Source organism: Temnothorax longispinosus, chromosome 2, assembly GCF_030848805.1.
Source record: "Temnothorax longispinosus isolate EJ_2023e chromosome 2, Tlon_JGU_v1, whole genome shotgun sequence".
Taxonomy (NCBI): Eukaryota; Metazoa; Arthropoda; class Insecta; order Hymenoptera; family Formicidae; genus Temnothorax; species Temnothorax longispinosus.
The window spans coordinates 15,531,900-15,558,870 of record NC_092359.1 but is presented as its reverse complement, the minus strand read 5'-3'; the positions used below and the strand labels follow the sequence as shown (position 1 = coordinate 15,558,870).

Genomic DNA, 26,971 nt, shown 5'->3' with positions numbered 1-26,971 from the left:
AATTGCGTAGAAATGTGCAATAAATCAGTCCCAGTTAAACCCAATTATTTTAGAGATACAAAATTTCGCGCGGCAGTGATGATATTTATCTCATAAAAAAATGGTTATTGTTACAAAAATGAGATATACTTAACAATCAATTTTATTTAAAAAATTTTATATTACGAGATTGTAATTTCTGAAATCTCTTTTAATTTTTTCGAAATTTACAATGACTTGCAGAACAAAATTTTTGAAAACTCACGGTTGCGAAACGAGGGTAATTTTAACACACAGTATATGTAAAATGTATTATAAAAAATGTTATTTATGTAGATATATATAAATACATTTTTAAAGAAACTTAATTATAAAGCTCTATTTTTCCACATTTAAATCACGACTTGCAAAGCGTAAAATGATTTAAAGCTCGTTCTTGTTCGTGATCGATGAAATAATATTAATTAATGAATGATTATAATTATTAATTAAAAATAGATCGCGACAGAAAGTCATTTTTATAGGTCTTTTGTAAATATTTCGGTGCTTTTCGCCATCTGGGCACCGAACTGAAGATCACAACGAGAGATATAATATATGTGATGCGTGCCCGCGTACCTTCAAGCGTCCGTTTCACGCGATCCCGCCGCCCGCGTTGTTTCGACGTCCGCGGGGGACGCCTGCGCGAATTTCCTTCGGGAATCGGGAACCCGCGCGTTCTCTAGGTAGGGATAGCGCGGGATTCAGGGGCGAAATCGCACGGTGGTTGAAAACCGCCGTCGTGTACCAGTCGTACGTAGGTGGTCACGCGGTCACGAGCAGGCCCTCAATTCCATGTCGCCGTCTCTCGTCCCGTTCCTTCGATACGGGCTTCTTCTGATCATCGCCTTCGGGAATGGTGAGTGCCTGGCGGCATCGCGCTATTTTCATTTATTCGCATAATTCGCACAAAGTATCCGCGAACTCGCGACTGGAATCATTTCTATTCCCTAATTTCGTTGGCAGTTTAACATTCGCAAATCAACACTGCGATTAGAGGTTGAAAAGAGTTTCCGTCAATTAGAAATTCAAGATTTAAGATCGATAAATAACAAAATCTTATATCCACTGATCAACAGATAAAGAAGCTAGAAACTTTTTTTCAGATACTTTTTTGCACATTTAAATTTTGTAATAATTAATGTAATTACTTAATAATAATTACTTGACATATTAAATTTTGATTTTTGCATAATTAAGTTTAATATTTAATGATTGAAATAAAATAGATTTTCTTTAAAACAATGAAACATTTGTAATGCATTTTCAAGTAATTTAAAAACTTTCTTATTAATTTCTGTAATAACGATTAAAAGTAACAATGTCTTATTCAAGCTTGAAAGAGCTAATAATTTTATTTCTATTATCTCCACTGGATCTCCTTTCAAGATAAAGTTATAATTACATGCATGATTTACATAGAATATTTTTTATATTTTACAAAATTAAGAAGTTATTGAATATTGAAGTCTTCTCGAAAAACAGGTCTAAGAAGTTTAGTTGCGTCTCACAAAAACTTATTTTTTAATAAATCTATGTCAATCTTATTTACCACAGTGAAAATTCTTTTGCTCAGTACAGAGCTCGCGTTTGACGTAGAAAATTTCATTTATATGAAATAACACAAACACCGCACGAGGGAGAATGATTATCTCGTTTCGAGAAATCGGATTATTGATACTTGTCATCTTCGAGACGTCCTCAGAAATTCGATTATTTGCCCTTTTCTCCTATATAATGCTGGATTATCTCGGAAGCTGAGAAAGATGTAGGCCGTCGTCAATAAAGTTCCAAGGTTCTCGCCCCTCTCGGTGCAGCCCAAGTGCAGCGCGTTTCGGAATTGTTTAGATATTGTCGGACGTCACAAAGCTCGTCATAGCTTTTGCCCGGCGGGGACTACACAACCGCTGCTATCAAAGACGTCTGAGATGTAAATTAGCGACGCGATCAAATCAAGGCTGAAACGTCAACAAATCGCAGGCCATTTTTAGGAAGAGCGTCCTCGACACGCGAATGATTTCGCGATTTTTATTACAACTCTCGACCGTGAAGTCTTCAAGGATTTGACCATGGCGATTCGATGATTTTTTTCCCGCGCGCGTATTAACTCGCAATATTCTCCTGAAGATATACATTCTCGAGAGATCAGTCGAGTCAATTTAATGAACGCGTAAATGAATACTTATTATACGAAATACGAATTGTCGATCGCACAAATTCCAGATTTCCCGGCTCAGTAGAAAATTCCATTCGTGATGGCGTGAAAGTCAATTGCGAGAGCGCAGACAATCGTATTCAAGTAGAATCCTGTGAGTTTACTTTTATCGGCATAATTTGCGCCAGACATAAGAGAAAGGTTCGCGAAACTTTTAATACTGATTGCAGCTTTTAGTGACACAAAACAACGTTGCTTTCCGATGAAGTCATATTGAAACACAAGGAACGCTACGTCCCCATTCTCTTAATTCTTCAACCGCGTTTTTTTTTTAATTTTATTTTCTTTCCAACCCAGCAAAATTGCATACTTTAAAACTTATTTTAAAAATCATTCTTCTTAGTTTTAAGCTAAACTAATTATGTAATTTTCTAATTATGTTTAATAATTTAATTTAATTTATTTTATAATGCACGAAAGTAATTTGGCTTAACGAACGGCTTCAGTTTGCTGAGAAAAGCTGAACGAGATACATGTAAGGGGCAGAGGTTTCACGTGTGACCACGATGTAATATAGCTTTCGATCTTAACTGGACTTCGTTACGGTATGTTTGCGTCACATCTGGTAATGTAAACGTTTGCGAATCAATCGCGTCAAGGGGCCATTTGACGCCTCCTCCGTGGCACGAAATTCGGTGATCGGGACGCCCGGGTGGAATTTACATATCCGTCGGAATCGGGCCTGGCCTGTGCATGCATTTAGTAAATCGGTTTACGTACCGAGGTTTTAGCGGTTACAGCCGCTATCGGCGATTATTTCCTCGTCGCTCACAAATTTTATCCGTGTACGCGGCTAACCGTGTGCAAGAAAAGTCAATGTTTTTCTTCAATGTTTTTTTTTCAGTGTTTTCAGTGAAATCCGATACGGTTAAAAGTTCGAATCGATCGAGAGAGGAAAACAAATATCGTATCATTATTGTGGCAAAAGAGTCATTTTCGAGAGGGTTATCTTATTAAATTAATACTAATTGTTTGTATAAGCCATCAGTTATGCGTATTGTATTCTTCAAGAGCGGTAGTATTTTAGCAAAGTTTGAATATATTGTAAGTAATTTTATTATGTGTGTATTACGATGTTTATATTTTATAGATTATAAGAAAAATAAATATCTTTCGACAGATTTGTTTATTTAGTCGTATGCTGTTCCGTTGATTGTTGTTCTGCGATGTAAGAATTTTATTCTTGCTCCAATTGTTCGGATAATCGAACATCTTCATATCCTGGGGGGGGGGGGGGTTAATCTCCAGACGGAGACGAATGTCTTCGAGCGGCGAACCGTTCTGCCCGAAGAAATTCGATGTCGGTCGGTCGAGACTCGAGATCCCGCGAGATATTCCGGAGCTCATACAGAGTATCGATATTTGACATACGATCTCATTACAAATCTGTGAGATTTTTCGATTTACGTTCCCGACGATGGTGACGGGCCGATATATTTCTCGATCTGCGAGAATCTTGTGGGGGATTATTTCGCCCGGCGCGGGGATGAAAGATTCGAATTACATGCGAGAATCATGAAAACGAGACGTTAAAATATATTGAATATATATTAAAATTATTCACAGTCACACTTAATAATAATCGAAAGAACGAAACCAGAACCAAATTTCAATCATAGAACTACATCTATATCATTTTTACCTTTAATGAGGAATAAATTATTAAGTCTTATTTTTGAGATTTGCTGCGTGATTCGTAGAAAGAAACGATATAATAAGAGTGAAATGTAAAATTTATTTCGTCGGAGAAATAAAAAAACGTCTTAGTAAATTTTGATTATGTACGATTTTTAATATCTTTTGCTAATGTTTTCTTATGTAATAGTTCATATGAGAAATTGTAAAGTTTTATTATGTAATAAGAATCAACAAAATATATTTTTGTTGATTCTTATTACATAATTTGAAAATATTACCGAAAAGATATATTTAAGTGATACTTTCGAAAAATAGATATTTAATTTTATACTTCGTAAATTATTTTAAAATTGCTGGAAAATTATAGTAGCCCGAACATTTTTTTTTCATAAGAATAAGATGTTAGATGATTTTGTAAATTGATAAAAAGATTTATTATTGAGAAATAATGCTATACTATATCTTGTGTACCAGCAAAATTGCCGATAATTTTACTTTAGCGTCGTTCAAACGTCGGCATTAAAGACGGCACTCATAGTCGTTTGAAGATACAGCTTTTACAGTTCGATAGGACCGTAAGAACTCACTCTCCTAATTACGAGCGGTATCCTCGCGACGAGTATCACTTATCTTTCTAGTAGTACCTTCCTATCTTTCTTTACTTCGGGCCGAGATTAGCTCGGGCCTCTGACAGGTTTCACCACGCTTCACGGCACAATGGTCGCTTCAATGGGGAGGTGGACTGACGTTACTGATCATGTAGCCGATCGCTATAATGGACGAACATCCACGTAACGAAACGGATCAGAGCTGTGATCACTGATCAGAGAGAAGGGCCCGACGAAAGGAATCTCTTTAAGTTTTTTGCGAGGCCGCTTCCCAGGACTTTGCGCCGCTTCTCGCGCTCGGCCTTGCGCCATCCTCAATTCTGAGTGATTCTTCGCATTTTATTCCTTCGGGTATCACTTGTGTCGCGATTAGACGGTGAAGTGACTCTTTACGCGCGGATATTTTGTTTTTTTCCCCGCGTGATATTAAATTGAAAAAGAGATGTATAATTGGAATTATTATAATTAAATTAACACACACGTATAATATTAGATTCGCATCACACATGTGTCGTCGCATTTATTCATACTGTATTCATACTTGCTAAATTCATGGTTCAATTTACTTATAAAATTTTATTTATATTATCGAGTTGTTTTTCTTTAAATTATTGACAATATCCAGTGATAAAACTAACGATTATTAAAAGTCTCGAAAGAGAGGAATATTGAAACTTTTCTAGCCGAATAGGCTAAAGGGCATTGTACCTATTGTTTCAATATTCACGAGCATCAATATATCTTGAAATAACGAATATATAACGAATGTTAAATTAAATATAAAAAACTAACGACAGTACAGTTAAACGTATGAAATTTTTCTAGTTGCAGCCAATAGATTTATCTCTTTTCTAATAAAATAAAATATTTGTTTTAATACACTGCAAGCTATTCTATTTTTATAGATTTATAAAGATACATACATTTATTTAGAAAGATAAAGTTCTATATTAAAGATACATAAATTATCGTACAAAGATCTGTTTATATTTTATCTATTTTACTAATAAATAATTCTATAATAAAATATAATATAATAATGAAATTATGAAAGTGTAAATGTTATTACGTTAACTCTGTTTCTCTAGCTCTAGCTAAATCAATCAATACGATTATTTTTTTCTTAACGAGAAGGATATGTGAAATATTGAATATATATTTTTAAAGATTTTAGTTTAAGTTGCGATTTAATATAAAGCAATTAGGAAATTAATCTCATTTTTATCTGTTCAGGTGTTTGCGACGAGCACGAATACAGACTGACGAAGTACTTGCTGGATGGATATGACGCCGGCGTGAGGCCAGCTAAAAATTCGTCCCAGCCACTGGTCGTGGTTTTTGGACTGTCTCTTCATCATATTATCGACGTCGTGAGTATTCAAGCATTAAATAATCTTAATTATTAATATACGGTACGAGAGAGTGAGAGAGAGAACCACATACGTATTTTATAAGCAACCAAAATATTGACGACGGTTGTAAAACAGAAATATTAGCAGAAATTCCAACAATTTCTCAAAATTCTTACAGTTCAACGACGATCGAAATGTATTAAAGAACTGTTGGCTGCACGAAATCCCTCTCTATAGGCGAGGCCGAGCGAAAACGCGTGGATTTTCTTCAAAAATGTTTTCATATTCTTTCGTTTTCTACTGTCGAAATTGTACATCCATTCGAGGAATCCCGCGGAGACACTACATTGTTGTTATTCTTTATATAGCATAATAAAAATAAGCACACGAGAAAATATTTTCTTGTATAAACGAGATAACGGTGACGCGTGACGTAATCAATCGAAAAAAGGCGTCTCTCCTCTCAATGAATTTCACAGAACAAGAAATAATTTAAATACAAGAGAGAAAAAATATGAAAAAGCGCGATTGCTCGGTTTTTAACGATACTTGCATTCGCGTCTATCGATTTTTTTGTTATCGACTTTTATCAGCGCTTTGGCATTCAAACAGAATTCTCAGTAAACGGATTTGATCTTTAATAAAATAAATTCCTGCCCGTGCGGCTGAAAAAAATTCCCACCGAAACAAACGGTGGAAATAACGTTTGAATTCACTGCTCGTAAAGAATAAACAAATTTTATTATATTTTTATTAGAAGACTCATAAAACTGTGATATAATAACATTACTCACCGCTTTTTCGTGCGACGATACACGAGCATGCAAAAAATATAATTATATATTCAGTCCACATAAAAATTGCTAAATTAATCAAGTTGCTAAATTTTATCAATTTTTTATTAGTTTCCCTTTTATCTGATTTACCTCTATCCTCGATATTTCGCGAGATTTTCGAGTCTTCCCTTAGATTTGTCACGAGACACGAGGTAAAATTGAGAAAAATGCGTATCGTAACGAAAATGGAAACACCGCGACCGTGACGGGATCCCCGGTGGTAATCGGAGATACGCGAGATAAATTGGCGTGAGAATAAGTAAGCCGTGGGAAAGTTTCAGGCATTTGTTTCGCGTATGGCAGTAACGAGAGCAACCTTTAGCGCAACGTAACCAACCGTTCACCCCAGGGAGACCTGAGACCGTCTAACGAGAGCTCGTTACATCTATCGCGCAATATACGGTCGATCATCCGGCTCGTCTCTCCCCTTCTCGTTTCTTTTCGTTTGATAATATTGATGATAATGCAATATCACGCGGTTTCCCCATCGAGTCGAGTCTCGTCAACCGCTGAATCTTTCGTTGTTCATGAAATAGAGATAATTGAGTAATAACCGAGAGGACTTTGCGCGAATCCTATTTCCTCTCATTCGCAAAATTTATCGTTATATTAAATATAGCGTTTTTATTATAAGTTGTATATTTGCAAAGCAAAAGAGAATCTTACAGAAAGCAACTTTGCACTAATATCATTATAAGTCGCTCGAAAGATGACCCATTATCCAGCTGCAATTAATGATTTGTATTCATTTCATTCGGGGACTATACATTTTTATATGGACAGATGCCATGCAACTTTAAATTCGTGAAATCGCGATTGCTCGTCAAACTGCAAATTCCTACCGTTTAAATTCTCACATACCTAAGGCCTCCAATTGAAACATTATAGGTACATAGTTTCACGATAGTATCTTCGTTACATCATGCGCTATTGGATTACACATTCCGTTGATTTTCCATAGTATCTGGTCTCAAGATGATACATGGAGATGAATGTTAAACATTAAGTGAGAATAATATAGCTCCTTCGCGGAGACTATATTACTCCGTACATTATCCATCTTCTTTTATCATCACGGTATAACTACTCAGGTAAACTAAAAATTCACTAAATTGTCCAGAAAGGAATTATTAAATATTTTTCTTTTGTCAAACGGCAGAAAGTACTATTAAAGTTTTAACAAGAATATCATTGAATAATGGTTTGTCTGACTTGCAAATATATAATAATTAAAAATATTGCCTCTTCTCATTTCCGAAAAAGAATAAACGAGTTATAATAACAATTAATAATAACAATATAATAATTATAATTAAAGATTATTATAACGGTTAATACAACAAATTTAGTTTCAATAATTATTTATCGATGCAACTGTGCTTTAATGAGCGATTTAAGAATATAATATGTATCGTAATGTTACTGGTGCTACTTTAATTAAAGAAATTCGATCTTGAGATGTCAAGCGCAGATGATCTCTTAAAAGTTCACAAGATTATAGAGCGAGTCGGTGAGTAAAGGTCTTGAGGAAAACAGCGCGCACCGGAACCTTTGAATATTTATGCTCTGCGTACAAAATAACGAGATCTAAGTAATTATAAAAAATTATTGCATCGATTAAACGTCAATCTCTGTCGAGATAGCGTTCACCGCGGAATTCGTAAGGTTCCGGGTTTCGCACGGTTGCGGTGGCCAATTAAATGCCACGGAACTGCTTCATATAATTTTACAATTGACGCTAATTAAGCGTCTTATACTGTTAGCAAAAGTAAGAAAAAGTCTGCGGGCAAGAGTAATGTTTGACATTTCATTTTCCTTGAAGCGGAAAGATATAATGGATTGTTTCTATCGAAAGAATTGCGAAACGTATTTCGGAAAAATAAATTAAAACTGGTCGACGATTATAATAAGAGAATCTGAGCTAATTATTTAGTTTATAAAAAAGAGCTACATAGAACATTAATATAAGTTAAATAATTTAGTTTATCAACATTGCACTTTTTTACCTAATTCTATTCATTTTTAATTGTCGTGTTTAAGATTATCAAAAGTTTCAATAAAACTAATTGATTTTAAAATATTTTATTAGTTTTATTTGCATTTATTTTATTTTTATTTGAGGATAAAGCGTTGAATTTATTAAAATTGATTGCGAGAATAATATTACTACACGACGTGGCTTTAAAACTGTTTCGGATTTTGTGAGAGATTGCTCATATTTTTTATAACTAGAAAGATATATATTGCCTGTTGTTGTCGAACCATATCGTCGACAATTCGTGTTTCGTTGTTATATATAAACTCCAATTAATCACACAGGTCAGTTCCAACGGCCTCCTTTAGAGAGCAGTCTTTTTAAGAGTAACAAATTAAATATTTCACGATAAATTAGTTACAAATTATAAAATTTCCTTCCGGGAAAGATCTTCCGTTGTACATGTACAAAATAAGCTACTGAATAAGTAAATAAATGTCTAATTTATTTCTTCAAGTAAATCGTGTTCCGCGAAAAGATAAGTAGATAAGCGAAAGAAGCGCATTATCGGAAAAATAAATTAAATTTCACGTTAAAACAACTAAATAATTCGCGTGCGGCATTTATATTTATAAACAAATTTATTACCGTTTGTACGAAGACCGTTTTGCTTTATATTTTTTTACGTCTCACGGCTTTATATTATTTATTCCAGGATGAAAAGAACCAGATACTCACGACCAACTGTTGGGTTACGCAGGTTTGGACCGATCATCATTGAAATGGAATGCCTCGGAATTCGCTGGAATTCGAGTAATCCGCGTTCCATACAATCGTGTCTGGCGACCTGACACGATTTTGTATAACAAGTGAGCATTCATCTCGAATCGGGGAATGAGCTTTTTCGCGAACTTTTCACCGCTGTTGCAAGTTAAAAATGTATACCGCAAGAAAAAAGTTCATGCATTCAACCGGCGGGGATATTAAAAAATTCCACAAATTGAAGTAATGATTTATACATCCACCTGAGATCTCCCGAGATCCTGCTATTCTTTTGAAAACTTCTTTCAATCCCTTGCGGGATACTTTGCGGCGATACGCATAAAGTAGAGTCTGAAGGTGATCCTGGAACAAAATAAGTATGATTGAAAAGAAAAGCTCGCGAGTAATTTTAAAAAATTAACAATTTTCAGTGTCGGTAGAATAACAAAACAAAAAAGAAAAATAAAGACGGGAGACAAAATAATTTGTGGATAAATTTAAAAGCATTATAGAGAAGATAAAATATAATTTCCTAAATCGAATAGTATAATTTCGAACAGAGTTCAAGCTGTTCGAAATAAAAGAAAGAAAATCTATAGATATCTCGTCGCGGTTTCAATTTTCTGGTTACAGTGCGGATCCCACAATATAGTTCAGCGGTCATCAATACAAACGTGATCGTCAGTCATACGGCGAGGTGGTCTGGCTAAGCCACGGTATCTTTCGCAGCAGCTGCGACATAAATGTAGAGTTTCTTTCCCTTTGACGAGCAACGATGTGCCCTGAAATGGGGCCTCCTGGACGTACGACGGGTACCAAGTAAGTTTCACATTCTATACTCCTTGCATTTTATCTCGCACATTTGGATCTTCACTCGTTCGAATGCAAATTATCAAAGTTTTACATTTGCATAATTGAATATCCGATTTTTAACAGAACAGGTCGCTGCGCTGCGTATCAAAATTTTTCTTCTTAAAAAGATGAAGTTCGAACTTTGTTCTGTTAAACAAAATAAATTATTCAACGATGTAAATTGTGAAAATTTGCAAAATTTGTACGCGGCAAATGTGTCTTCTATCGCAATCAACTGAGATTTGGATAACGCGATTTAAAAGTCCCCTCTTATAATCATGACATGAATCTCGGGTTAAAACGCCAACTCAGGTATAAAAAAAAATCCTTACGAGTGAGATAACACTCGAAATAAAAGTTTCAAATCTGAGATATAGATAGTTACATTTTGATTAAACATTTTGTCAATCACGCGATTCACGCGCACTTTACTATTAATTGTGTATCGCTCGCGATGGAAATATTCCCGCAACCTTGCTCACCGCACAAACACCAAGATCGTGCATCAGACGCAGTCTTGCATAAAATATAGGTGATCCTCGAGTAACATGTTACTTGAATTGCATGGAGTTTCGAATAGCATAGTAAAAATTTGTAACAATCCTACTTTTTAAAAGTTTCAAAATAATTTCTTGGAACCAAATATCCAGTTTTATATGAATCTGGAGTCTTGAATTGCACGGTTTTCGTTAACGGAACGTGATCTCCAAAATTGTACGAATTCTAAGTCTCGACTAACACGGTTTTCAATAACTGAACCATTAATCATGTTATTCGAGGGTATATGTAACGGTTTTAATTCCGCGAGCTAATAATCGTATACTGTGATAACTATATGAGACACGATTGCGTTTCGAGAGATAGTACGATAGTACACGAAACGATTCTGCCGCGCTTGTTCGCTTGTCTCTGATGGCCTTGTTTGCGCATGATGTGTACTATATGTCATAACAAAAATAAACACCAAGATGCAGGGTCATAAAATATTTTACATATTACCAATTATATGTAATTATATATGCTGAATATTCTCTATTTCTTGTGTTTTACATTAATTCGATAAACGAGCTCGCATTTTGCGTTCCGTTTTGTGGGAACCGATCAGAATCGCCTGGGATAAGCGATTATATTGGGATTCCGCTCGGTTGAGAGAATATTTTGAAAAGCCAAATATTATTGCTGATGGAGTTCTAATCTACGAGAGAAATATATTTTCTGGATTTTAAGAAAAACTATTAACATATCATACACATATCATCTTTCAAGAATCGGTTATTGAATCGCGTGAAACAAAACTCATACTATGTTTCAAAACAGCTTTTATCTGACAATGAGTTTCTCTATTGAATCGTGATTGCAATAACGTATATCACATTGATTCTCAAAATTTGTTTATTAAACCTTATGATTTAAGAGATTGATTTTCAGCGAGTTGGTCGGCCCAGAGATATATTTTAAATAAATATTATGTTTAACTATTATATGATAATCCGAGCGATATGTTTCACTTAGCCGATTTTTTCGTCGATTCTTATGAACCTTTAGTTTAAAAATGAGGCAGGGCAATTATCGACTGGCGCGCGACCCCGTTCATCTTACAGATTTCCTTCTAAATCGAATTAATTTCTTACGTTCGAATTCGCAGCCATTCGTAATTCCTCGCAGTATTATATGCACCTTCATTTAAGACCGCGGAATATTTTACGGTTTCGCTAGATATCATTCAGCGAGATGCCATATCGATTATCCGAAGACTGAGGTATCAGGTATCGGTATACGTACATATATATATTGTATAGTTCATCGCAAATGCTAAACCATATGAATGAACCATTAGAATGATAAAGATAAAAGGTGAATGAGTACTGCAGATTAAATTTGTTACTTTAGATTTTCATCCTGAAATTATTGTAAGAATCGTGGACATTTTTAGTCTCTTTTTTGCTTCAGAAACTAATTTTTTTTCTCCGGTGAGATTTACATGAAAGGTACATAGCAAAAAATATCTCGACGCAGTACGAATTGTGCGTGCAACGCAAATAACGAAGAAAAAAACGAAATGTACGGTTGTTGAAACGAAGCCGATCGGCCTTTTGGAAGTTCGGGGACGCTTAACCATAGCTGGTAGAATCGAAAAACGCCGCCCGTCAAGTCGTGAAAATGGTTCGGGCAGATCGAAGAGCTTAATCCCAGCATCGCGAGAAGAATTTCAATACGAGAGCCGTTCGGTTCGCCTCTGCGCTGAGAGCACCCTGCCCTATCTTTCACAGAGAGAGTTTTCCCATTTTCTATCTCTCGCCGCGGGCTGAATACACTTTGCGTGCCGCCCGCGCCGTCGCTACACCGCCGTTCACCCTTTCGTCGTGTAAAAGACGTCATCGTGGTTTTAAATACTAAAATACTTGTCCCGGAGAATCTTTCAAAGTTCCTCGCGCATTAATCATTTCTCGTGTTCCGCGCGACTGGATTTTCAGCCTTGATCATTAATTTCCCGAGCAAAAACTTCGATAAGGTTTCTCTTTAACTAAAAACCAGTCGATCGAGTTCTTGCTTAATTAACAAGGAATTGTCGATCGAGTAAACTGATAACGACAGAGCCAGTTATTCTGGAGATCTACGATAAAATTATAGTAAAAAATGACACAAGGATTATAGTATATTAAAATTCAATTAAGAATGTCTGTTCGAGATTCGTGTAATATTCTACTCCAATTTAAAATCCGATTTTCGTGCTTTAATTCTTTTCATTCGTTACCGCAATAAATGTCTTGATTTGTCATTATTAATAAAGCACGTAGCAGCTCGACAAAACGAGTTTTATATTTACGCGATAAACAGAACAATCTAAATCGCAGCGAAAAAGACACATCGACCTGTCAGCTGCCAGTTTAACTTTTAGTCGATAACCGATCGACCCTCGTCCGTTGGTTTTCCGCTCGTGTTTAGTTAAAACTCTCTGTTAAAGGATGTATTGGTTCAATAAACTGCGCGCCCGCTTGATATATTTTTATTACTTGCAAATTCGCCGGCCTGCCGCGGACAAAACAGCGACAATTTACGCGTCGTCGGCGACACACGATATGTCGCGCGTAACTCACACCGAGAAATTTTACTGGGCATCAGCTCGAGCTGGAGAGCCAGAGCGAGCAGGGAGACGTGAGCAATTATCAGGCGAACGGCGAGTTCCATCTTCTGGACTTCACCGCTCGCCGAAACGTCGAGTATTACTCCTTCTGCGAGGAGCCATACCCCGACATCAACTTACGAGATCCGCTTTACTGACGACGTCCGATGTTCTACTTCTTCACCTGATTCGCCCTGCATACTAATCAACGGCGTCGGTAAGTGGAGCGCACAAATGCGTGGAATACCATCATTAGCGACCAGCAATAGACTAACTTCGTATATCAAGAGCGTAATAATTGCATTTCGGTATTTGCATGTATTCAAAGTAGGGTTACTATAACTTCTATAATAAAATATCTCATTGAGAAAGAAAATTCTAATATTATAATTAGTGGCGTTATATCTCATCTTAGATTTAAAAAAAAAAAATTTTTTAAGGATTAGGATAATTAATAAATTACATTATTACTAGCTGTATAAAAATACGAAGAGTTTTTTGGTAAACAATACGGTATGCTCAAATGTCGATCTTTGTGAAATACGTACGTCGCATCATGTTCGGCGAAAAGTAATTAAAATAATTTATATACCGCTTTCTTTAGTAAGCATCTAATTTTACATAAAAAGAGCGCGTACGAAACTTTTTAAGACCCCTAAATCTCGCAAGTAAACTTTCATTGCGAATTAATGTATCTTAACGTGATGCATTCTCGAGGACCTCGTTTATTAATGAAGGAAGTAACAGTTCTTACCGTTAGCTACGAAGCGAATTTCATAAATAAACCTTGAGACTACGAAGCGGCCGACCGCATGGGAAGTTATATACGAGATTAGGTTCTCTCTTCCGATCTTTCCGCACCATCTCCTCCTTCACGACCTGCTTGCATAAGCAAATTGAGATTGTCCCTACTACCAACGAGATGTCGATCTAATGAATTTGCATAATAGTATTTCGCATTAATCCCGGGGAAAAAACGGCGTCTTTATTAATACTATGCGGGCAATCAAATTACGTGTTAAGATCTATTGCTCGATAGGGAAGGCAATCCATTGCTTTTTATATGCCTGCTTGAAAGAGATTCGGAATTTTGATAAGATCATATATTTTAGTAGGAACATATCGAAGAACATTTTGGAAACAAATTACTTGATAAACTTAAAGTCAATTTAAAATTGTCGAGTTTATTTTTTAATTCAGAGAAAAGAAATTATACTTTCTTGTTTAACTTTCTGTTATCTAAAGTACTTACGCCATAATCATTCTACATGTATTCTAACACCGTGCTAATGCAGTTAAGAAAAGAAAAATGTACACCGTAACGACTATAAACGTAGGCAGTAAGCAAAAAGAACGTAATTACTAAAATACTATAAAATTGCCTTGTACGTTAATTTTTTGCAAAAGTGTAAAAAGAACGATCATCAAAGAAGAATATCAATATAATTTTATGCGACGGAGGGAGGGAAGACGAGAATTTGAAAATAATAAATATATATAGGCCACTGGGTCTAACAGCCTTAGGATTTGTACGAGGAGAGAAAACAAATTAAGTCATTGCGGAAACGACGGCATAACTGAAGCATTTCATTACATTTCTGCTGCCATTTATCGATAATGAAAGAAATTTTCCGAGAATTTGCTGGATATTAGAGCCAAGCTTGTAGAACAGCAATTGCTTATTGACTTTATCTCTTTTAAGAAGAGCTTTTATAACAGAAAGAGTGAAAAGTAGGATACTAACAACAAAAATTAAGAGACTAAAGTTAACGTAATAAAGAAAATCAATGTACAAGATACATGGAAATAGATAGATAAAAAGGCAAATATTGAAACAACAGAATATAAGACCCAGTGGGGCAATCGAAACTGTCGGACAAATGGGACAACGCTATGGCTTTCCGATGATAAATTGATGGTTATCGTGGACCAGTTATTGTAGAACAGTAAAAAAAATGACATGTATGAATTATCGGGAGATCTTTGCGTGGTTTCATTTGGTCGAGAATTCGTGAATTTTACATGACAATAGCACGACAAAAACAGATAAAATTAAAATTGCATTTCTATCGCATTATTTATTTATTTATATTTCTCGAAAAACTGAAACTCAAACAGAAATTGCGGGCAACCGGTATTCTATATTTCGCGCGGGCGAAAAATTTAGTATAAAATAAATATGAAATTATTATTAAATCAATAAGAATTTAGATATATAACTCGTTATGCACGTTTGCGTGAACGAAAAATACGGAAAACTTAAGAAAATTTAAATTTATGGAATAAGTTCTGAGAGAAAAGCAAACCTAAGACTGTCCTCGCACTTTCTTTTGTCGCCCTTCCCGCAGCTCTTGTTCCATTTTCGATTACTACAAACTTTCAAGTTTGTCACGAGACTTCGAATCGAAGTCTCGCGGAATACTTCGGATTCAATATTTCGCGGTAAGAATAAAACTTTCGCGGACGCTGCTCCTGTTTGCTCTCCAGCCCTGCTGGTGTTCTACGTGCCCTCCGAGTCCGGGGAGAAAGTCACCCTCGGCATCTCGGCCCTTCTCTCCATGACGGTGTTCTTGATGACCATTCGCGAAACTTTGCCGCCCACGGAGAAGACACCGCTGATAAGTGAGTACATCGTTGGTCGTTTCCGGTCGGATCTTCATGCAATTCGAACTTGGAGAATAATTCTTTACACACTCAAAATATTTTCAAAATGTCACGATCCGCCAATCCTTCCTATTCTATTATGTTAAAGTTAAATTATCGCAAATATCTCTTTAGAATTATAATTTCGAATCTCCAAGTCGTCCGATTATATTAATTTTAAATCGTTCGACAAAGAGTATTATCGCGATTTTAGTTCGAGCTGTTCATTACTCATTAAAAAACCCGCGAGAAAATGCACCTGGGACTTTCTTGAAACGCGGTTAGCCGTCTCCGCAAAACTGAACACCGTCTCATTTCTGGCTAATGTAGTCTTCAAAGGGGGATTCCTAAGGAGTGTACTCAAAGAACAGCGAGAAAAGCGAATAAAAGCTGTTACAGAATCGTTATCTAAGTGGAGAAAGAATTTTGTTTAATGGTTAGATATCGCTTGTGCGAGAAAATATGACAGACAATTTCTTTGACAAATTATAGAAAGCGCACCATATTTATACTCACAATAGTCACAATCAGTAAATTTCTTCGAATAATAAAAACAACATTATTTTTTCCTATTTCACCGATCCTTTCAGTCCTGTCCGACACATTTTAAGAGAGACAAATATTGTATATAAATCACTCAAATTATTTTGCATCTTTCGAAAAGTTACTGAAGAGAGATAAAAATTCAATTATCTATTCTATCCATATCTGTATCTATGTCCCTTCGGTGCTTTCAGGTCTTTACTATGGCGTCAGCATTTGCCTGGTGTCGTTCGCATCCGGTCTGGCGGTCGTGACATTGAATTTGCATCACCGTGGTGTGCGGGGCATACGTGTACCGAGTATCGTGAGATCGCTGGTCTTAGACAAATTAGCCAGGATAGTATTTCTGAATTTCCAAGAGGAGAATAGATCGGTAAAACGGATGCACGTAATGCACATGCATATTGTATCTTGTAATACGCGGGGCATCTTGCAAATCGCCATCCGGCCTCTTAAAACCTATTTGAATATAATAAAATTGGGCCAATACACCATTGTGCGCGCGTTTCTCAGAATCAGATCAGTTAGATAATAATTCTCGTGCAGCTTCCGGCAGATAGGGTAAACAGGATCAGCCTCAGACGTTCGTTTCAGCATACGTAAGTGAAAAGATGTAACGATGTAACGGTAAGATAATTATCTTCAATATTGTGCGGGAGAAATAAAACAATGGATATGATATGAAAGAACCAGAAGAGATACAAATCGATTCGAAAATAAATATAAAAAGTTTATAAGAGAAAGAGAACAATGTGAATTGTGAACAATGTGAAGAAATGTATATATGAAATAGATATTAATTATTAATGAAATAATTACGATAAATATAGATTGAGGGACAGACGCACGGACGTCTGTGGCCGATCCCGTATTGCGCTTCGCCGAGAGAAAGTTTCGCGGTTGATACAATTTCTAAACGCGCGCCCGCTATTACTTCGTTCTATAGAAAAGTTACGGCGCGATCATCAATATAGGATCACAGTGATTTGTTATATCAGCAGGAGCCGGCGGAACAATTCTCGAGAAGGAAGAACAACTGTCCGCTGCACTGCAAGCCCGAACTGCCGGAGCAGCACGTATCCCCCAAATATGTATCGAGAAAAGACGATAGTAACAGCTCTAGTCCCAGTCTAGGTGAGTCTGTAAGACATATTAATTGAATTTGATATGTTATTTACTTATTAAAAATTATGAAATCACTCCGCATCCTTAATTCTCGTAATTTTTGTTTCATTAACATTCAGTGTTGCACATTTTTACATCGCCATTCTCGAAGAAGCATTTGTATTATTCACCTTTGAATGTACTTATTACCCTTAGTGTTTGTATATTATACAATTATTATTTTTTAATTTTCTACGTTTTTACAAATTTATACTCGAAATTTCACGTAACTCGAAAAATCACAAACTTTTCGCGAAAGCTGAAATGTTTTCATTAAAAATCGTATCGCTTTTGCGCGATGTGTAATAATACTTGATTGTGAGAAATGTCTACTTTCATTCGCATTCGTACTTTTTGTTTTGAACATATCCCTTCGTTGCGATTATCCTGCGGTAGTATTTCCAGTTTCGTCTGGTCTAGTTTCTTTAGCCAGCTAATTCGTGCCGTGCGATGAATTATGAATCGTGTCGAACAATCGCACAGATCTCAGCAAGGAGGGCGGCCTTGAGGCGCATTGGTCCCGGGTCCTGGGAAGAGTGCACGCGACCATCGAGAGGAACGAGCGGCGCCTGGTCGAGCAGGATCGCCGGGAAAGGACAGAGTTAGATTGGAAACAGGTCGCTTTGGTCAGTGATCGTGCCCTGTTGTGCGTTTTCTTACTTACGACGATTGTCAGCACAGCGGTGATTTTATGCGGCTCGCCCCCGACTCCGGATGTACCCAAAGATTAGTAATCCTTGGACTACCGGTTCGACTAATCGTTCGATGGTCGGCGAACGTCTTTCGAGGATCATCGATGGTTTTCAATCCAGTTAATTTTGTTCCGTGTACCGAAGAAAATTAAATTTAGCTGACTCGTCGATGCGAAGAATAAACAAATATTCGTCGTTACTTATTTTATAATGAGATATGTGTTAACTCGTGCAAAAAATAAGTGAATTTTGAGAAATTAATAGAAACTTCTATTTCCATTTGCTGGTATCGTTGAAAAGAAAGAAAGAAAAATCATTTTGATACAAATCAGATTTCTTTTCATTCGCATATTTCTTGCACAGGATAAACGTAAAGATGTGTAATTTTAGTTTTAGATAGATGTAACGTGTTTAGAAAACGAAGTGTGATCTCTCGATCAAGGATGACTTTAAGGAATGTAAAAAAAACTGCTGTGTATATTAATCCCGGCAACAAATTGTTTTCTTTCAAAATTTGAAATTGGCCAGGCCAATTTGCCCTTTTGAGAGTGTGCGTAACTCACGTACATAATTCAAATTATAACTTAAATTCGCCTCTGCTCTCTCAACGTTTTTTTTTTTATATCAAACGAGCAATTCGAGAATAATTTCGAAGTAGCCGAAACTGTAAATATGTGCATCAAAGTTTGTAACAGAATGTATAAAAGTGACAGAGTAAACCCATAAAAGCTCATCATTGCTCTAAATGTGTTTATCGACATAAAATAATAATATAGATTTAGAAAAAATGAGAGAGCGTTCCTCATGGATGAGAATTCATTATCGTAATGAAATAATAAATGTATCGTCAAAATTAAAATGTACTTAAACAGGGTTGAAAGTATAATTTAAGATATAATGGGAATAAATAATGAAATAGACTTTATTTATCCGATAACCAGAAGTCCCGCAACCATATTTTTAAGTTATAAAACTCCTTTTAAATCTTAAACTGATCTTTTCTTATTTATGTAAAAGTATTTTTCTCTTTCGCGCCTTTCGTAGGAATATATAGAAGCGTAAAATCATGGAACGTGGTATATAAATATAAAAATCGCTTAATTCTTAATAATAATCAGGTACAGGTGCACACGCAATTTTTACAAAATCTTCGTATTTCACATGTCCGTTTAAAGACACGTTGGCTTCGCGGAAGATTTGCTCCACTGCAACAAAGGACAGTATTGCCAAACGTAAAAGCTACGATTAAATTATTCATTCACTTTACCTTCTTTGCTACTCAATTGCTCTCCCCAGTGAAGCAACATATGCGCCAACTGTCGTGCTGGTATAGTGCCACTGTGAGAGGTGTCCGCAGCTTGAAAAGCTTTGATCACTTCTTTCGGCAGGTCCTCCGCGCGAGTCTGAAGGTGCATGACTTCCAAGAAATCGGCAAAGGACATCTTTCCACCTGGAATCAACACGAATGATTTCCGTCCTCTTCGTAAAAGGTTTCCCCGGTGAAAGCTGGACATCGTGAGACATTACCTTTGTCCTTCATGTACTTGTTCAATTCCGCAATCGTCGGGCTCAATCCCAGGGACCTCATAATTATAGTGAGCTCGTCAAGCGTGCGAATCTGGCCGCTTCGAGCGAACAGGTAGAAACACTCTCGGAACTCTGCAAAAACAATCCATTTCAGACCGCTTGTTCGATTTTATTTCGGACATACGACGAGCAAGGGTGGATCTCGCAATAACGTACCATCTATGTCCTCTTCTCTGAAGTAGCGCGCCTGCAACAATTACATACCGGATGAAACGGGAAAGAGTAAAGCAGAATGCAATGTTAGGTAAATTGATTGTGCAAAAGGAAAAGCCAAACAAAGTCGCGTATGAGACACGAAGAAAGTGGCTCGAGTCCCAGTATCGAAACTTTACGATGTTCTAAGGGGATTGCGAAATTGTTGGACGTAATTGTAATATGTATCGAAATTACCATGGTCGATTAGATTTATGGGGATCCCCGTGTCTCTCCCTCGGGACGTCAGATTTTGACAACAGGTGTTCGACGCGAACGTAACAACGTAACCTCACCTGTTCTTGTAAGAGAGCGACATCGTCCGTCGGGAAGGTACACTAGGGATCCTGGTCGAGTCTGCGGAAGGGAAGGTTGATCGGTCAACGTTCCTGTTGCTCATCCTGTCGTCGAAATATAATTTTAGAATGCGCTGATTCTTTAACGAAATTCCGTAAAAACTTTTTCTTCGCGACAGAAGCGATTCTGATACATTCAAATCGGATGCTTCTGAGAGAATAGAGAGCTCAAGGCTCCTCGAAAAAGGGAAAAGATTTTAGCCAAAGGGCGGGATCCAGGCTAAATGCCGCGCGAATTAAATCACGAAGATTTTTCTTTTGTACATCCTAAAATTAATATCGCACAATTGTTGATGTCTATTCGTGTCGCGATTATCCATGTTTTTGTTTGCGATGCATCCTCACACACACACACACACACACACACAACGTCGAGTTTTCAATTTTTTAGAAAACTTTAGCATAATTCGATCATACAAAACCGGTCTACTGAAAAATATTTTAAAAGCTGGATGTTAAGGGTTGACTTATTCAAGATTTTGCAGCGAGTTTGTGAATTAAATTAAGACGAAACGAACCCAAGGTAGGAATCACATGTCATTTTGACGTCAATTGACGTCAAAAGACGTCAAAATGACATATCTACCAGGGAAGTCTGGCGAAACCCGACCTCTATAATTAGACGATCTAGAATTTAGATCTATATAATTTAGGTTTAGATTTTCGGTCCCTTTCCATGTTTCACACGTACTTATGTAAAATTATAGAGTTATTAAATTCTAAATTCCATTTTAGAGTGAAGGATTCGATAAAATTCATGAGATGCAATTCATAAAATTTATTTTTCAATTCTTTCGATTACGTGACAAAACGGGATTTCGTAACGCGTTCAATTGCAGAAACGATAACATTTATCTCTGCAATAGTCGCAACCCCGAGCAATCAAATTTTTATAATTCTCCGATGAAACGCGATAGACGAAAGCATATATACAATATTAATTAGTAATTATCTATTCGCTCGTTAACGAATATTCCTATAACAATTCGCCCAGGTGATAAGGGGTTGGGAAAGAGCGATTAATCAAATGGGCGTTAGCATAACTTTTCGGGGAATAAATTCCGCGCTAATTGCGACTAATGCGATCGGGCCGCTATCGGACGGTGGCGAAAAAAAGAGGAGAAAAAAAGGAAAATTAGAGAGCCGCGCGCGGTGCAGCGCAGCGGCAGCGTATGGCGAAAAGAATAGCCGAACGGAACAATGATGCGGTAATCGTCTCCCTTCCGGCGGCGGCCGTATTAGAATTTATTTCGAATATGCCGGCGGGAAGAGAGGTGGGAGGGGGTGCCGGGTGCCCGCCGCCGGTGGCTATTGATTAACGCTCCTCGCCTCCGCGCTTCGTTAAAAAGGCCCTCGGCCATCAATCTCGGCGCCTTTTTACGAGGCACCCGACGATTACTCTCTTCTCGCCGTCTCCCGGAGACGAAACAATTTTTTCGCATCCCCGGGAATGACTCGACGCGACTCTCGACGCGTTACTCGCGTTTACGTCCCCGTGACGTCAAAGGAAACGCGAGAGAGGCTCGCCACGCGGCGGGGAATAATTATATTGGCTTCTCGCTTATCGCGCGCGACAACGATTGCGAATTAATGGCGCGCGACTCGAGCGAAAATTGTATATCGGACGATTACGTCGCGCGTAAAAGAATCTCGCGCTTCAACTCGAGAACGCTCTCTCGCTTTCGTCTCGATCCGCACCGGTATTTTCGTATAATCGAGTGTATCTCTAATCATCGCCTTAACTTAAATATCTGCTCGGCTGAATCCTAAAATAAAATTGATAATCAGATTCGCGCCTCGGCTCGATCTTTACTCGGACATGGAAATTTAATTCCACGTTGAAGTTTAATTTCTCCAATTATCACGCTCTTGTACAAACGGTCGCGTCTCGTCTCGCGATTAATAGCTAAACGCAAACGGCTATACAAATCTGCGTCGATCTCTCATAAAAAATGCAATCCCCGTGCTACTCCGCTACTTCGTAAACTATAAACAAACGCGATCGTCGCGGCAGTCAGCGGCGTGGCGTCCGCGCTCGATAGTTTACGAACAGTTAGCGTTCCTCTTGGGAGGGTTAAGCAATCGTTAAGAGCGTTGCAGCGGACTCGCAGCGGCCCGTGGAAACTAATTGGATATCGCGGGCTCGTCCTTTGCAGCATACCGTTTCCATAATTAAATTGCTCGCGGCCTCGGCGCGGCCGCATGTCGATAATCAAACTAATCCACGGCGCAACATTCCCGGGGTAATGGTTTCGCGCCGTCGACGCGACCGGCGACCGGCGACCGCCGAGCGGGGGACGAGGGCGAGAGGAAAGGATCCCGACCGTTCTCTCTCCTTCTCTGCCCCTTCAACGCTACACCGCCGCCGCCCTTTTGTCACCCCGTCCTCGTCGCCTTCGCGACGTTTCCTTTTGTTTCATTGATAAATCGTTCCTCCCGTAAGAAGGGTAGGTATACGCGTGCACTCGCCGGCGCGTTTCGGTTGCACGAGGGTAGAAGCAATATACCGAACGACAGATACGAAAATATATATAGCGCGACGGGCGGGAGGAGCAGGGGTACGGCAGCGGTTCAAAATAGATGTAGATCTTATGGGGTAGAAGGGAAAGAGAGGCAGGAATTGAGCGAGAGAGGAGCGGAATATCGGCGTAAAGGGGCCGCGCGAGGAGGAGAAAGTTCGCGGAAGGACGACATGTTAGCGCTCGCGCGCTCGCGTCTCTCGTCCTGCCCGCGCTCCGATCTTCCTCCTCTTGCACTCGCACGCCGGAGGCTGGAGGCTGGAGGCTGGAGGCACGGAACGGAGGAGAGAGACCGAGCGGGGCGATATAGGGTGGGCGACGCGCGTTCGCCGCGAGATAGAGCGGCGGGAAGGGCGGGGGAGAATGCGAGGGGGTTGAATAAGTCCGTTCCGCGTCGTGATGGGAACTGGGAAGCGACTTGGGAGAATAGAAGGGACAGAAAAGGAGGTACGTCTGTTCCTCGGAGTGCGTAATAAAAATATATTTAAGCGTCGCGTGTAATTTAATCGCCCGCGATCGGAGCGGAACGCTGAGAGAGGCCCGGCTTTAATTATCTTCAACACATTAACAATAATAAATACGTTTCGGAGCACGCCGTTAGAAAGAAAGAAGAGAGAAGGAAAAAGAGCGAGAAAGGGGGGCGAAGGAAGAGGGGGAAGGTCGCGCGGGATTGGGCGCGAGAGGGGATATATAGCTGGGTCGAACGCGCGCGATTGGTGGGGGGAGTCGTTGGCCTCGGGAAGTCGGGAGTCTTCGTCCGCGAGCGGTCTCGCCATCGCCAGTGACGCCAGTGCGTTGCGGAACGCGCTCTCCGTTCGGTCCTACCGCTTGTCGGGCGCTCGTTCGCTCTCGCGCGTGTATGTGTGCGCGCTCGCGCTCGCGCGTGCTATCTGCCGTTTTCGCGTTTCGCGGACGTCGCCGTCGGCGTGCTCCGGCTGTCGCGAAGCCGCCGGGATCGAGAAGCGACGCCGTCGTCGTCGTCGGAAGGACCCACTCTCTCTCTTCTCCGGCACGTGTGTGTGCGCGCGCGCCCGCGAGTGTGTGCGTGTGTGAGCGAGTGTGTGTGCGCGCGCGTGCCTGTGCGTGCATGTATTCCGGATGCCCGGCGTCTACGCGGGCGGCGACGGCGTCGTCACGCGGCGATGAGCGCCGATGACACGCGGGGCTGCAAGCCGACTTCCTCCTCGGGTGCAGGTGCGCGTCGTCGGGCGGCCGGTATCCCCCACGGCGGCGAGCTAGCGGCACCAGGACGAGCGGAGCAACGACGAGCTGCGCCTCGGTGAGTGTGTAGGACGTAGGACGCGCCGCGGCCGCGTCGAGCCGGGCAGGCGCGCTGCTCTCCCCCGACTCCCCCCGCTGTCTACGCGTCGGGACTCGGGACGATGTTTCCATCCCGGTGGTGTGCCGCGTGTCCTCCGGCTCCGACGAATTTCGGAGCGGTCGGAGTAGCGAATCTCGCGCTCGCGTCCACGGGCCGAGAATTCGAAGGGAGGTGGCGCCATTTTCCGCGAGACACAAATTTGAATTTCCGCACGTCAAACGCGTCGCGCGCGCCGAGTCAGATTCCACTTCCATTTTCCGCCAGAGTTAACAATTGACAGGTAAACTAAACACTCCGCTACTCGTGCCGCTCGCTCTTGAAATGGAATCCACGAATCCGTTTTGCGATCGCGGATCGCAAAACGAAATAACCGCCATTTTCGTCGGCGCGGAGCGCGGGCCGTCGCCGTCGCGCCGTTGAAAGGATACGCGGCAATACGACGGGGCAATGGGCATCTCGCACGTTTGTGCGTGTTTACGTTGCGAATCCCCGGTGTTTCGTCACATTCGAGCGCTCGTGCGCCGTCCCCTCGCATTGCGCTCCGATCAGAATGAAAGGAACGTGATTAGCTTAGCGGGCCCCTCGCCGCGCCGGGCGCCGGGTCTCTCGCGAAGCGAGCTGCGAGTGGAAGCGAGCCGCGTGAAGTTGGCCGCGCGCGCGTCCCCGACGCGCGTTCGACGTGACGAATCTGGTTGTGACTTGTCGTGACAAGCCGACTCCCGTCGGATCGGCGCGCAACCGTAACTTCCGACACCTGTGTAACAATTTGAACGAAGTAAGGAGAATTGAACAGATAACGTGACTTTGTATTATACCGAAAAGGGGGAACGAGAAGATAATCGCGCTTTGCATAAAATAGCTGTTGTATAAAATAGCGTTTAAACTCCGCGACGGGATATTGTTACGTGACAATGGAATTACGCGAATGATTATAATTATAATGACCTGTATGCAGGATCAAATATAAATCTCGCGATCTTTTGGTCGTTAATCGGTCACGGACGTTTTTATTACAGACTACAGAGTTATTATTAATTTCAAAAGTGATTGTAACAGAAGGAAGGTAAAGCTATTTTTTAATTTAAAGTAACTTACACCGTTAAATTCGTAGTGTCAATTATACTCAATTCGAGTCGTTTTTAATCATTTCTATAAATCGCGACTGTTTCTATCCAATATTTCGTTAGATTAACTAAAACTATCAATTTAACTAAAACTCAATTTAACTAAATTAATGCAGTTAAAATGATACTGTTTCGTGTTGAAATAAATTTCGACACACATGGTAGTTAAAAATAACAAAATATTATTCAACTCAAGATATTGGTTTAAATTTTATCCTTTAATATCCTTTAACAGTATATACGACAAATTAAAAATGTCTGGTACACTGAAAAAAAAAATACTTAGATCCAAGAAATATTTTTTCACATAGTATCAGTGGCTTATTTACTTAATATAATCACATAATTATTTAGAATTAAGTAAAAAAGAAGTAAAGTAAAAAGTAAAATTAAGTAAAAATATCTAATTCTAAATAAATATGTGATTATATTAAGTAAAAAAGCCATTGGTACTATGTGACAAAATATTTTCTTGGATCTAAGTATTTTGTTTTCAGTGGATAGAATCTTAGGAAATATCTTAAGAAACAGATGAATTATACAAAATATTTAACCACGTACTTAAATTATCGAAATCGTTAAAGTATTATTAATTATTATTATATGTTATAACTCAAATGTTTTGTATTGGTGTGAGTGAAAAGTTAATTGCAAGGGACGCCGTTTTCTTCGCCTTTTTGTGTTCTTTTCCAAAGTCTCCGTGATGATGGGTCTTTTAGATGCTACTATGATAAAAGCATCTTCGGGGGGAGCTTAGATAATTAAAAAACCGTCAAAGATCCTTCGCGCGCCTGGCCCGCGCTATTTGGACACGTCGTTTTTATGCCAAACAATTTGCATAAATTACCCGCGCCTTTTAAAGGACTCGCGACGGCGAGGGACGAGCTAGTTCCGCCTCGCCTTTGGGTCGGCGTTCTGGAGAGAACGCGCTAAACGTCGGGAAATATTTGCGACAGAAATTGGTATAACAGCTCGTCAAGGCTCTTGAGTAAAGCACGATCGCGAGAAGGCCAAAGGGGAAAGCCCAGACACGTGCCGTCGACGTTCAAAATTCCCGTGCTCTTCGGGAAACGCGGAGTGTTTTTTTATGTTATGCCAAAAAGCCATCGAGAAAGGCACTCGTCGCACCGCGATGCTATACATTTATTGTTAGAGATAATAGGGGAAAAGCGGGAATAGTTAATCGCCGTGTGTATCCGTCAGATGTAACAACGGGTTACGGGACATTATTATTCCGCGGATCTGCCGAGGATTAAAATAAAACGCAGCCGCGGGAATTAAATGGTGTTTGAAACTTAATAGCGATTGGATTTTTGAAAGCGTTCGGGAATTATGACGCGCGTATCGGGACTATCGGGAGCGAGAAATGACAATTAGCGTTTTAAACGCTTCTCTGTCCGCCGGTTAATACAGAGCCGCGTGTTTTGAGTGTCAATTTTGCGTGCCCCGT

At 39.3% G+C, this 26,971-nt stretch overlaps 1 protein-coding gene and 2 pseudogenes across 1 annotated transcript; 2 read left to right on the top strand and 1 right to left on the bottom strand.

Moving 5' to 3' along the window:
• The first annotated feature begins 99 nt into the window (after positions 1 to 99).
• LOC139808192 (neuronal acetylcholine receptor subunit alpha-7-like) lies at positions 100 to 19,166 on the top strand (annotated as a pseudogene).
• Positions 19,167 to 19,317: 151 nt separating this feature from the next.
• Positions 19,318 to 20,522, bottom strand: LOC139808194 (calmodulin-like protein 4). Its single transcript, XM_071769903.1, has 5 exons — positions 20,400 to 20,522; positions 20,166 to 20,196; positions 19,950 to 20,081; positions 19,690 to 19,872; positions 19,318 to 19,627 (listed from the first exon to the last, which is right to left on the bottom strand). The coding sequence occupies exons 1-5, from the start codon at positions 20,400 to 20,402 to the stop codon at positions 19,527 to 19,529; spliced, it is 450 nt and encodes a 149-aa protein (XP_071626004.1). The 5' UTR covers positions 20,403 to 20,522; the 3' UTR covers positions 19,318 to 19,526.
• Positions 20,523 to 23,855: 3,333 nt separating this feature from the next.
• LOC139808082 (disintegrin and metalloproteinase domain-containing protein 10-like) overlaps positions 23,856 to 26,971 on the top strand; it is a 60,191-nt pseudogene continuing 57,075 nt past the window's right edge.

Coding starts and splice junctions, on each gene's coding strand:
- LOC139808194 (XM_071769903.1), bottom strand. Junction 19,873..19,949: donor CAAGTACATGAAGGACAAAG/GTAATGTCTCAC, acceptor TGTTGATTCCAG/GTGGAAAGATGTCCTTTGCC. Junction 19,628..19,689: donor GCAATTGAGTAGCAAAGAAG/GTAAAGTGAATG, acceptor CCTTTGTTGCAG/TGGAGCAAATCTTCCGCGAA.